General features: G+C 42.7%; 1 protein-coding gene across 3 annotated transcripts in view; it reads right to left on the minus strand.

Annotated features, from left to right (window-relative positions):
* The window catches only part of pacrg (PARK2 co-regulated), a 204,136-nt gene that overhangs the window by 169,820 nt on the left and 20,377 nt on the right, over window positions 1-13,939 (minus strand). For all 3 annotated transcript variants that reach the window (XM_042072611.1, XM_042072612.1, XM_042072613.1), the window contains exon 2: window positions 528-662. In XM_042072611.1, coding sequence (XP_041928545.1) covers window positions 528-662 — 135 coding nt within the window. The remainder of the gene's footprint in view (window positions 1-527; window positions 663-13,939) is intronic.

Genomic DNA, 13,939 nt, shown 5'->3' on the forward strand with positions numbered 1-13,939 from the left:
TGAGAACTATAAAGCTGAAGCTGCTTCAACCTCCCCTTATCCTGTCTTGTTGTTTGGCCGGAACAACAGAAGTGATTTGATGTCAAAATGAACAATCTCTTCACTGGTCTATCTGTTTCATATGATGAACCATAGCTGGTTAGACTTGTGTGTTTGTGTTTGTGTTTGTATTATGCCGGTATCATAGCTTTCACCATTCAAAACAATAGATCGGCTACTAGAGCCAAAATCCCTGCTATAAATGAGATTCCAGCCGTACAAATGAACGCAAGTCAATGAGATATAACCACAAACACATCATAACACATAATTATAATTTTCACAGTTATTTTTTAGCGTAACTATTTACAACAAAGAAAGTTTGATAGAAAGTTTGAAAGTTAGTTTGAAAAGTTGAAAGTTAGAAAGTTTGATCTTGAGCTTCAATTTATCCAGTCCCATTGATGCATAAAAAGGGAATGTTTCCTTGTGCATATTGAGAGAATAGAGTTTTTCCTTAGAGCAGAGTTGCTCCCCTGTGCCAGTACCTTCCATGCGATGCGGTTTCCCTTGGTGTCATGCTCCAGGGCGATGGGGAAGTCTCCTCGCTCGTAGAACTTACGGAACGCCGTCGGTTTGGCCGGCCTCTCACGGAATGCTCCAGCAGCTGGGGGCCCAACCACCTAGAGAGAGAGAGAGAGAGAAAGGGTGAGAAGGAGAGAGAAACAAAAGTTTCTTCTGTTAAATTCCACCTTCAAACTCTATGTTTAAATATTTTGTTTTGGTTTGACAATGCTAAATAGAGTTCTGCCAAAGCTCATTAAATTGCATTGAGAAAATAATTCAAGAAAACAGAGGCAAAGAGGGAGGCAGGCAGAGACAGAGAGAGAAACAGAGAGAGCAATACACCGAAAGAAAGAGAAAGGTAGAAGAAAGAATGCAATCCCTAGCAAACACAGAGAGAGAAAGAGAGAGAGAGAGAGATAGAGAGAGAGCTGACCGCAGGGTGGGCCATCCAGCGGTGATAACTCAGCATGACGGCTGTGTGATGGTAGGGCTGCTGGCTTAGCTCTGCCTAACGGACAGATGGGCCCTCTGGGGCTGGCATGCACAGCACACACAGGGCCCTCTGCTAATACACTTACAAAAATGGCTTATACTCTGCTAGTACTAGCATTAGCATTTTTTCGTTCATAGTACTGGTGCTACAGACACTGATAGTTTTGTAGCACAATCCACAAAATCTCTAGCATCAGTAGTAAACATCTAATGTGTAGGCTACACTCTAGAAAACATTTTAAATAAGGTGTCAGTGGTGCTAAGCTGATAAATCATTCATAGCACAGACTGATGTTTTTTGTACATAAATATAGCACTGTACAGCCCTGTAGTGGTAGTAGTATTAATGGTAGGCAAGAAGTAGTGAAACCGTAGCCAAAGAATAGGTTATGCTGTGTGCAAAGCCATAAAAAGTAAAACAACACACTTGTTACAAGCAGATAAACACAAAAGCATGTGTTTTGCTATGCAGGTCACTTCAGATCAGAAAGCAATACTATTGATACATGTTACTTTATGTTACTTTCTTACTGTGTGTCTGTGTGTAGTACAAAACTCTTCCCTTGTGGCACACCTGACCTGAAAGTTCACTCCTCTCAGCTTGCTCCTTTGTGACACACCATACATTTCCATCATTTTCATGACCCCTGGCATTAGTCCTAGCTACCAGAGCACTGCTGGAAAACCATTTCTCCCTCCTCTCTGGGGGTGTGTGTATGTATGTGTGTGTGTTAAAAGGAGAAAAGGGGGACCTTTAGTAGAGCAGATAAGCCTGGTGGCCAGGTAGCAGCTCTGCAGTCGAGAAGGGGGGAGTGGGGGGGGGGGTCGCTAAAAATAGCCACAAAGGAAAATGGACTCCAGGCTACATTGACCAAGAGCAAGCTTTATGGTCAGAAGTGATGACACTGCAGTTGATTCCATCTGGAAACACATAGGCTTCAGCTGCACATCCTTCTCTCTCTCTCTCCATCTCTCACTTCCACACCATTTATTTCTCATTAAGGTTCTTTCTCTGTCTCTCATTCTCACCCTCTCCCGCTATTGCTTTCAATCCACCCCTTTCCCCTGTCATTTTCTTCCCTTCTCTCCTTCCCTCTTTCCCTCATATTTTCTTTCCCTCCCCATCCCTCCATCTTCTGTAACAGACTCCTTCTCACCTGTGGCTCCACCGCACTCTCAAACCCATACTAATCTTTTATTTGATCATCCCTGGCAACAAAACAAAAACAACACAAACCACCTCACACACACACCACCATCTACCCCACCCCCACACCCCTCACCAGAAATGAATATGTTCCACTCTTTACTCTTCTGAGGCTCAGGCTGAAATGTGGAAAGAATGACTCTGACTGTTCCTGGAAATATTAAATGTGAGTGAGAAACACACACAGGTTTCTTGATGTGGGCTCAGCTTCATCTGTCTATGTTGGCCAGTCTGGTGCCAATTAAGGAAGTGTTCTCCAGGTTGGCGTGGGCAGCCAGACTGGATATGCGCTAGCCTCGCATGTCCTCTGGATGGAGCTCAGGGGGTGGGGGAAGGCTAGGGGTTGGGGCCACTGCTATGTTGTTGTGCTGCTGCTGTGCTGAGAGCTGACGTTCACCTGCTGAATGTGTTTGTTTGGCTGAAGGCTATGGACCCGATGGCAAAACAGCACACACCAGCACACACCCAGCCTCCACTGGCTATGCCTCTGGGCAGCGCAGAGAAAATGCAGTGTAATTATCTACTCCCTCCCTCTCTCTCCGTTTCTCTAGCTCTTTTTCTCTCAGTCGATCTCTCTCTTCTACTCATGTGTTGTGTCTTTCTCGGTTTTCTCTGAGTAAATAAAACCACTCTGCCTCTCCATTTTTCATTTCAATTTCAAAGGCTGTATAGGCATGACAAATCTCTACATGTACTGTCCAAGTATTCAAAACAGTACACGCTACAATCAGTAGCCTAATCAGTGAGAAACACATCTCTCTCTCCCTCGCAGACTGAGTCAACAGTGATGCTAATGACAGGCTGCATGCTGAGTGGTGTACATCTTTTCATATAATACACCCACTCACTCAAACAAATAGACTAAGCACAAACACGTAACATATCAACACACAGACGTGTACAAATGCAAAAAAAAACAACATGAATGATGAAGTGCAGCAGGTATGAGGGTAAGATCCCACAATCTGCTATGTCCTCCACTGTTACACACAAACATGTAGGCCTACACCTACTCCTACCTAGCTAAAATGTTGGCAGGTATACAGGTAGAAGCAGGTGGAATCTCCTGACTGACCCAGGGCTAGACTCTTAAGAACATGTTGCATTTTATCTTCTCTTTATCATACACCCATATAAGAGCACAATAGCTTGCACATAATCTCAAATTTAGAGTGTAATGCTACCTCACATTGCGAAAGAATATGAAAAACATTGGCTGTCTGTGCCATTCCATCTTGCCTAATTGGCTAACTTAAAGGTTGGAGGCTTTAAGAGTGAGATGGGATCATGTTAAAATTGTTTCTTCCCTGAGAACTGTGGTGGTTTTACCTCAAACCCTCTCCCGATCTCTGTACCCATACTGTACATCTTTAGATGCAGACATCTAGGCTAATGGTTAAGACAAAGAGCGAGAGAAAAGGTGTCAAACAGACACAAAGGCAGAGACAGAAAGAATGGGTAGCGAGAGTGTGACAAAGAAGACAGAAAGGAATAGATGCCTCGTAACAGAGAAAGGGGATAGAGAATGGTGGATGCAGGGTATGATGGGTGAAAAAGAGAGAGATGGTGAGATATAGAGAGGGCGGCGGAGACGCAGGTAGAGGCAGAGGGAGAGAGACAGGAGCCACAGCTCATCAATCCAGCGGGGTGAGATCAGGGCGGCAACGGCGGTGTGGGCGCGTGTAGGTGATCCATCAAGCTGCCGGGGAGCGGCCCTCTCCCAAAGCCGCCCCAAAACGCTCCTGAAAGCCTCTGATGGATGTTTGGAAAGGAGCCTTCAATTTACTGTCAGCTCGGCTGAGGCCCACATTTCCATCTTTTTTTTTTAGCCACCCCCCCATCTCACTCTCTCACTTTCTACATTTCCTTCCTACTTGTGTCCCCTTCTCTTTCCCCCTCTTCCTCCACTCTCTTCTTGTTGACTATGAGCGGGTGGCATGGGGTGGTGGGGAGTGGTGATGGGATGGAAAGAGTTTAATTTCCTGGTATCTGAGAGAGAGTACGGTTGTGGTGGTGTTCGGATGCATTGCATCACCTGTTTAGTGAGGCGACTGAAGCGCATGTGGGAGGGGAGGGGGTGGGTGGGCGTGTGTGTGTGTGTGTGGGGGGGGGGGGGGGGGGTTAAGGAGTGCTCTCTCTCTTTCTCTCTCCATTTTTCTTCCTCTATCGCTCTCTGGCTCTCGCTCACATTCTTATTCTGAATTTCTCTCCTCATTCTTTTTTTTTCATCTGAGGGGTTACTGAAATCTACAGCGATGCAAAGAGAGAGGGAAAGATAGAGTGAGAGAAGCAAAGAGAGAAAGATAGAAAAAGCAGACCTGTGCTGTGTGTGTGTGTGTGTGTGTGTGTGTGTGTGTGTGTGTGTGTGTGTGTGTGTGTGTGTGTGTGTGTGTGTGTGTCAGCCTTGCTGTTGCAGACAGGCAGAGTCTCTTCTGATAAGGTCAGCCTGCACATCACCGCTGCAGGCAACCAAATTAACTCCCTTTATTTACGGGGCAATCGCTCCAGACTAGCGGCTGGAAAAGTGGCTCAGCCGGGCCAGAGGCTCTGCTCCTGATGCAGCCCTTTTCTCAGAATGCAAGGCAAATACAGCACTGCAGCAGGAGATTTAGCCTATCTGACTGTAACTGAGGGTAGGTTTGAGTTATGAGGATTTATACTTTATGCATTAGTGCATCAGATTTACGTTAAAGCAGTAGGCCTACTTCCTAAAAGTGTGGGGCTGTCCCTCCAGGGCAAGTCCAAGTGCATGTCAGCAAGTGCTACCAGACCAGGTGACGATGAGCACAGTAGGTGTGAATTAGGTACATTATCTTAATCATCTTCAGATCTTCATCATCACCATTATAATGATAGACATCATCATCAACACCATCATCCTTCATTACAACATTATAATCGCTGTCACCATCTTCTTTTCCATCTTATCGTTCTTTTAAAACAACCACCAACATCATCATTGTGAACAACAATTACAACGTCTTCTACTTCATTATCATCATTTAGCACGATTGGTGTAGGTCATGAAGAGACAGATCTCAGCAGCCAGTCATGGCAGCCGGCATTAGCCCTTAAAGATGCCTTCAGCATTTGAGGAACTCGAAGGGCACGTAAAGAGGAGTCTATCTCCCACACACTCTCTTCCACGGAGACAAATGACAGAGGAGGCAGCCCAGTCACGGAGGGAAGTGACAGCTAAAATGTGGCGAGAATGTGTTTGTAGCTGTTTACTAAGCTACAGAGGCGTAACTGTGTCATCCCATAGAAAGTGCATTTTTGGGTGTGTGTAGGTGTCTGTATGTGTGTGTGTGCATTGTTTCTAATGGAAAATTACAAGTTACGGGAGGAACGACAACATTTGTGTGACTCACTGACACCCAAACCATCACACCGTAAATTATGCAGGAGAGATATGGTGGGGAAAAAGAGAGAAGTCTTAAAGGAGAATTCCGGTATGATATTGACCTAAAGTGTGTTGAAACATGATACCGAGTGTGAACATATGTCTCATAGCTCACCTTGGCTTGTCCCCTGCACTCAGAAATCTGGCGCTAGTTAGCCAATGCTACCAACACAGTGTTTCGTTGTGGTGCCTCGGGCATCGGCCTAGCCATGCAAATAAATCACTGTTTTACACCATTTACGAGGCTCAAAGTAGCTCCATACTTCATTGGTAGACTTCCGAGGGCCTTGACATTTAAAACGAGACATGGAGAACTTTGAAAAAGCACTGGTAGTTTATTTACAAGACGATTTATACAGACAGTACCTTAAGGAATTTTACCGTTCGACGCCATCTTGAATTTAGTCACGATAAGTCAAGCGACGAGTACGAACAAACAGGTATGATAAGGGATCAGATTCCAAAAATAATTCAGTGGAAATGCATGGATTCAGTTGCTTCCAGTACCTGTCTGTTCCCTGTCAAATTTTTAATTATCAGACTTGCCAACTGCAGCTTTAATTGATTGAAGTTAAATTTAAACTCGTGTTTGTCTTTCTTGAAAAAACAAAAAAACATTGCAAAACAGTATGTAGGCCTACAATGTAAAATATGTAGTTAACCCTTAGAACCCTAAGCTGTTTTTAGGGCATTTGCACTACCTTTATTCATAAGGATTTATTCTGGTCATTGCAAGTGCCACACACACATATTATATATAGTTTTTTTTAGCAGTCTAGGCTATCCAGATCATCAATCAGTTCATGTATTAGTACTAGCAAAGAATTCAAATATAAAAAGTGTATTATAAAAATGATTATATTTTGACAAATATCTCACCACAGCAAGCTCATAGCTCATGCATTTCATGTGTGTGTAGGCCAGACTGTCCTGATTCTGGCAATATCATTGCCATGGTGGAGGGATTCTCTGGGGCTGAGCAATTTACAGACATATGTGGTGTGTGCCGTACAAAAATAAATGCCATTTTTTTTATTTAGTGATTAAAAATGACCTTTCTGCGCCCCATATCTGTGACACGAACTGATCTGACCTGACTTGACCCGAGTTTACGTGTTAGCCTGTGTGTGCCTATGGTGTCTGCACTCATGATTCTCTACAACTTTTTACTGCATTGCCATGAACAAAGTAAAGGCAAAAAAGGTGTTTCTTTGAACAAATTGGGATGCAATGTGAGCCTTGAATTGGATGCCATACAGGAATTTGCTAGGATCTCAAAACCGGATTATGAACATTCTTTGCCATAGAGAAACAGACAATAGCGTTGGATTATAAACATGCTTTGCCACAAAAACAGACAAAAACGTGAGGTCAAGCTATATGAATTTATTATTTTGCTGTCACTTCGTCTGTTTTATAACCCAGAAGGATGTACTTGGCAGACATGTGGACTCGAGTCACATGACTTGGACTCGAGTCAGACTCGAGTCATGATTTTAATGACTTCAGACTTGACTTGATAAAATTCGGCATGACTTGCGACTCGACTTGGACTTGAATACTATTCACTCGAGACTTGACTCGGACTTTGCCTCTTTGACTTGTGACGACTTGACATGTCTCGAGTCAAAAACTAAATTTCCTGATCATGGACCAGTCACCCCAGAAATGCTTTCCCTCCGCGACTAAAAAAAAAAAAAAATAGCGGAGACAAGCGGCCAGTCCAGAGCACAGTTCAGTGCTGCCGCTACCCCCACATGCGTTACGCACTGTGTGTAGGGCACCAAGAGACAGAGAAACGACCAACATTTAGCCAATAACTAGTAGCTTTACTGCAAACTGATTTGCACTCTTGTTAGAGAACGTTTACAATGTCAAAATGCACCAACAGCATGTTACATAAACATGATACTTTTCGAGTCCTCTATTATGATCCAACTTGAACTTATGCTAGCCTACTTCATTTAATTGAGAACCCCATCTAAGCACGCACGAGAGGGAGAGAAAACGAGTGGCAGGTTCCAGCTGGCTTGTCATTGTTGATGGTGATTGATATTTTCTTTTAAATATAAGAAACGTATAAAAGGAAATCATGAAGGCAACAAATACGAGATTAGGGGAAATTGCGGATTTATCCGGTTTTCACTACTGTTATAAACTATGAGATCCAGGTCACTATGACATAGGCTGCACTCACTGTGATTTGGAAAGTGGACAAGAATATGAAGAGTTGTCTTTGCCTTTGTGTAATGGAAATGGTGAGTCTTGAAGTAGGCCTATTCAATAATTTGTTTACATGAAGCACATTGATATGCCACGCATACGCATTCCACTCAGCTAGCTAGGTGGCTACTGGCTACCAGGCTCATAATTCACATTTAATTGCAAACAGAAAATGTCAAGCAAGCGTCATGTCATACATGCATCTATTTCCAAAGGAATGAAAGCTGTTTGTGCCAACTTAATATCATGCTTATCATTGTTAATATTGTGCTATACATGTGGCACAAACAATGTTTGAGTTTGTGGACTAGCCATATGAATGGAGCTGGTAAAAAAAGATCATTATGAGAATGTGTGGACAGTGGCACACAATGGGCTTAAAGTGACAGTGCACCATTTACAAATGAGATAAACAGCATCAAATGTGTAGTATTTCTTAAGAAATGAATACTTTAAAACAAAATTACTGTGTCATTATTATCATTTAAATAATATAAAAGTGTTGACCTTGGCTTCCCTTATGAGTCGCCACTGGCAGACAGCCTAATAAATTGTTTGCAGGCAAATCTGTGGCCTAGCGCAGTGAAATGTCATCAGTCAAATTATTACTCATACTTACAGTGTGCTCCGCAATTTGGAAAAACAATATATATATTTGTCATGTAGCTATCCGTTTTGTACAGATTACTCAGGTATGCACATGTGTATATTGTATGCGCATGCATATATCGTAAAAGATTTCAAGACAGAAACATTGAACATATTTTAATCTTTTAGTATTTATAAAAAAAAATCTGTGGATTAGATGGAAGTGTTAAAATTATGATCGATAGTCTAATAATGCCATTATTAAGTGAAGAGTACCTGATGACTTGTTCAGGACTTGAAAAAGATTGGGACTTGGACTTGGACTCAACTTGGCTTTGATGAGACTTGGACTTGGACTCGACTTGCCCTTCTCTGTATTTACTTGGGACTTGACTTGGACTTGAGTGCTAAGACTTGGGACTTACTTGTGACTTGCCAAACAGTGACTTGGTCCCACCTCTGGTACTTGGTATCAAATGATAGCCCTGTGTCTCCTCTTTCATCTGACATGCTTGCCATATCTCTGCGTTCACAGGTTCGTGAGTAATTCAAATGAGAGTAATGGGTGTGCAGAGAGAAGTATAGACTGTAAATATGATGCAATTTGATTTAATTTCATGTTTTTTTTTATTTTCATATTTTAACATACAGACAAGTGCATGGTGTCGTTAGAACTCCCCACTTCTGCTCTGTAACGCAATAAAGGTTTCATCTTGCTGTGATGAACAGTTGCGGAGCAATGTAACAGAGAAGAAAGGGTGTGTTTTTTGACGCACTCAATCGGGTTCTAAGGGTTAAATTGGAACTGTATTTTAATGTCGGTCATAATGGTGGCACTTGGAGAATCAATTATTTTCTGAGGTGGTACTTATTGTGAAAAGTTTGAGAACCACTGGCCTAAAGCATTTTTTTAAATGCTAAGACTAGTCTAAAGTTTTATGCAACCAGGTTGTGACTTGCGCTACCACTGTCCATTAGGCTGCTGTGAAGCTGTAAGCAATATCCTGTGCATTACCTGTTAATCGAGTGACATACTTGAGCCAGGTCACTGGATTTCTGTTAAACATGCTTCCCTTTCTCACCCATCCTCACACACACACACACACACACACACACTCTCTCATTTACACTCTTACCTACACCCATCAAACACACTTACACGAACACACACACACACACACACACACACACACACACATTCATGAATAAACACTCATTGGTGATTAAAAAAAAAAGGAATGGCCTAGAGCGCCAGGGTTAATGAGGCTGTGTGTTAGGGAGCATGGTGTGTCGTCACGGTGACAGGTTTGCAGAGGTCTTCGGGAGGGAGGAGTGGGAGCTCACACGCACACACACACCACCGCCAACCCCGCGTTCCCCAAGCAAAGCTTAACTTTTACTGTTCTGATCCGTAATGGCACCTCCAGGCATTAAAGAGCGCGCGGGGCAGGCCATCAACTTAATGACACAGAGAAGAAGGGGGAAGTCACTCCTTCTGGCAGGACACACAGATCACAGGGCCACAAATTAACCCTGCGCAACACACACAAACACACACACACACACACACACAGACCTTCGCCTGACCTTGATTTATGACACAGCGATTGCATGTGGTGTGAGGCCATTTGGCTCAAACATTATTTTGTCGAGCGAGATTGGACACTGCACATTAAAAATAGACCATGTGCCTGGCGAAACAGACTGAACGTGTTGCAGACTCACTGGGCCACAAACACTTCAAAACACACGCAAGAGCTAATTGTGAAAATTACTTTACAAAAAACAATTGACACCACACTGGGAACCACATTTTTTAATTAGTCTGCGTGCCATTTTGCAGTAACTAAATGGTGTGGAAACTAGTAAACACCAGTAGACAAGGCAAGCCTGAAAAGTGTGCACATTTTCAGATTTTTCTTTTGACTAAAATACTATAATTTCTTTCTAGCCATTTATGAAGTTTTGTCCAATTTTGCCAAGTGCAAAACTAAATTTCCTGGAGTGACCGTAGCTAACTGCTCTTTTTAGGGTGCCCCTTGACAGGATTATCTGCAATGACTAATGAAATCATCAGCTCATCATTATCCAACTGAAAGCCTTCAAAAAGACAGAGCCACCAGCTAATTGCAGTTAAAAATGCTGATTCCGGTAGTTGAAATGGAAAGATAAAGAGCTCAGAACTCTGTAATTTCAGCCCAGTGACTTAGGCGTAAGTTTCACATACACACACACACACACAGACACTCTGTCCCTCTGAGGACGTGCTCTGTAAAAGGGTGAAAGGGTCAGCCAGCATTTGTTAGACTCCCCCGCAACCTCACGCTCCCCCTGCTTGGCGAGGCATATGGCCATGGCCGTTTGCGGCAACGACCGTGCTAGTGGGACTGTGTCAGTGAGGCGTGACGGGGATGTGATGTGACAGGTGATAAGGTGAGGGACATATTGTGTGTGTGTGTGTGGTGTGTACAGTGTGCTAGTGCATCCATGTGTGTGTATGACGTGTCAATGGGAGACAGACAGAGAGAGAGAGAGAGAGAGAGAGAAAGAGAGGCCATCCTCTGTGCGAATGAGCCCCTCAGGGATAAGGGCAGGCGGCACCAGGGCAGAGAGGCCCATCGATCTCCCCAAGACGAGCTGCACTGAGGGATGACCAGGACAGACAGACAGAGCCCTGCCTGTCAGCCTGCACCTCCATCACCCCCACCCCAACAGCAACACTCTGCCAATGTCACAGGTGACCCAGATACAGGAAGCCAGCTCTCTGATAGGAACCGATGAAGACGGCAGGCCGAGCTGCCTTTGTAATGACATGCTGCTTAGGTAGACTGAGGACAGTGATACATAAAGACAAAAATGTTCTCACACAGACTCACAAACAAACACAATCATACACCCTGCACACATCTACACATTTTGTCTACACATCTGTGCAGGCCTGCACACACACACATCCTATCAGGTCTCACACACCCAGACAATAGATAGAGAGCAGCAGTTACACTAACAGCATCACAATAGATTGACTGAAATAGTACTGTGGGATTTAAAAGATGGAGCCAAGCCCAGCACAGACCCACACAGACCCAGAGAGGCCGAGCTCCTCTGACTGTCAGCGGGAATCAGGCCTCCCACCACCTTCCACTTAGAGCACCAGAGAGGCCCTCCCAACAGAGAGAAACAAAACACAATCACTCTCTCACTCTCTCTCTCATTCCCTCTCTCCACGGCTACCTCCCTCACAGGTAGACAGCACTTCTGTCAGTGCTCTCCACTGAGCTTTGCAACTAGGACAAGTGAAGGTGGTTTGATTCTAGCACACTAGTAGAAGACATTTGATAGGTTTCATGGTTCATCTTCAATCTAGCCTCAACACTCACACACAGCTGTAGTACACACACACACAAAGATTTTTACAGAGAAATAGCTATTTCTTTCTTCTCGTGGAGACGTAAATCTTTTTTGAAGTGCAGAGGAAAAAATACTGCTTTGAAAACACTGCATTGTTGTGTGGATGCAGTTAGACATATAGCCCTTTACTTCTGGAGCACAGATGAAATTGAATACACTGTCTTAGTGACCTAGTCGATAAAGCTAAATGGGTCAAAGACGAAAAGTGTTTTTTTTAATCATCAAAAAAATATGTGTATTTACAACCTAAAATGTTGTTGTTTTCCTGCACATTAGAATGTATCCTGTTAGATTTTAATATTTTCCAATGAAAAAAAAAATAATGATTATGATACATTTTTACCACTTATTACAGAAGACAGCAAATAAAATGTAATTTTGTGTAACAACAGTAAATGGGGGAACCCGATTGACGCAAGGTGCGTCAAAAAAAACACCCTTTCTTCTCTGTTACTTTGCTCCGGAACTGTACATCGCAGCAAGATGAAACCTTTAAGCTTATTGCCTGACAGAGTAGAAGTGGGGCTTTCCAACGATACTATGCACTTACGATCAAGTATGAAAATAAAAACAAAACGCTGCACACCTATCACTCTCGTTTGAATTACTAGATGAAAGAGGAGACACAGAGCTATCATTTGATACCAATAACATCCTTCTGGGTTATAAAACAGACGAAGTGACAGCAAAATAAGAACTTCATATAGCTTGACTTACCCCACATTTTTGTGTGTTTTTGTGGCAAAGCATGGTCATAGTCCAACACTACCATGTGTTTCTCTAAGGCAAAGCATGTTTATAATCCGGTTTTGAGATCTTAGCAAATTCCTGCATGGCATCCGATTCTAGGCTCACATTGAATCCCAATTTGTTCGACAAAGAAACACCTTTTTTGCCTTTACTTTGTTCATGGCAATGCAGTAAAAATGTGTTGTGTAGAGAATCATCATGAGTGCACACACAGGCTAACAAGCAAACTCGGGTCAAGTCAGGTCAGATCAGTTCGTGTCACCTGAGCGCAGAAAGGTAATTTTTCATCGCTAAATAAAAAAAATGGCATTTATTTCTGTAAGGCACACACCACATATGTCTGGAAATTGCTCAGCCCCAAAGTCCCCCTCCACCATGGTTCTTATATTGCCAAATTCAGGACAGTCTGGTCTACACATACAGTACATGAAAGTCATGTCCAGCTGGCAGCTTGCTGTAGTGAGATACATTTCAAAATGTAAGAATTGTATAATACGATTTTTGTATTATTTAAAAATCAATATCAAATCAATGCAAGTAATAATATATGAAATGGTGGCAGATCTGGGTAGCCTAGACTTTGCTGATAAAAATATAGCGTGTAAATGGCACTTACAATGACCAGGATAACTAAAGGTAGTGGGAATGGCAGGGTTAAGGGTTAAGCATATCAAGAGTAATACAACTTAGATGACATGTTAAAAGACAATAGTTGAGGATCACATTAGTCATCAAATACACATTAATTTACATTTTAAATATACGTAGCCTATGAGTATTGGAATCAGAACTTGTGATTTTCATATCCGTAAGTAGTTCTCTGGTATGTGTTCCTGTCTCTGGTATGTCTTCCTGTCTCTGGTATGTGTTCTTGCACATGATAGGACTGTTTTTATTTCATTCTGTTCTTTTGCCATTTAGTATCAAGTATCTTTGATAGTCTAACTTTAGAGATAAGGGGGATGTACATTTTTGGTAGTGTCACTGGTCTGCATGGGTGCAGTCCCTGCGTCAGTGGTTATCTGCTTTGGATTGCCAGGTTGGCACTAAATCGGGGTCTGAATTAATGCCATGTAAAATGGGATGACCAACAGCATCTCCTGTCTGCCAAGAACGACACTTAAACCCTTACGATTTTACCAAGACAGAAACTTGAATGAACACAGAAATATTTTTAAAAGTCAAGAATTGATTTTAATACTTCTTCAATACTTTTTAAAAAAAATTATTTGATTTGGGGCCCCCACCACCTTGACATCAGCAGTAATATTGAATATACTGTAGTGTGATCATTCAGTTGTGTATTTCATTAATAATGT

This window comes from Alosa sapidissima, chromosome 19 (genome assembly GCF_018492685.1).
Source record: "Alosa sapidissima isolate fAloSap1 chromosome 19, fAloSap1.pri, whole genome shotgun sequence".
Taxonomy (NCBI): Eukaryota; Metazoa; Chordata; class Actinopteri; order Clupeiformes; family Clupeidae; genus Alosa; species Alosa sapidissima.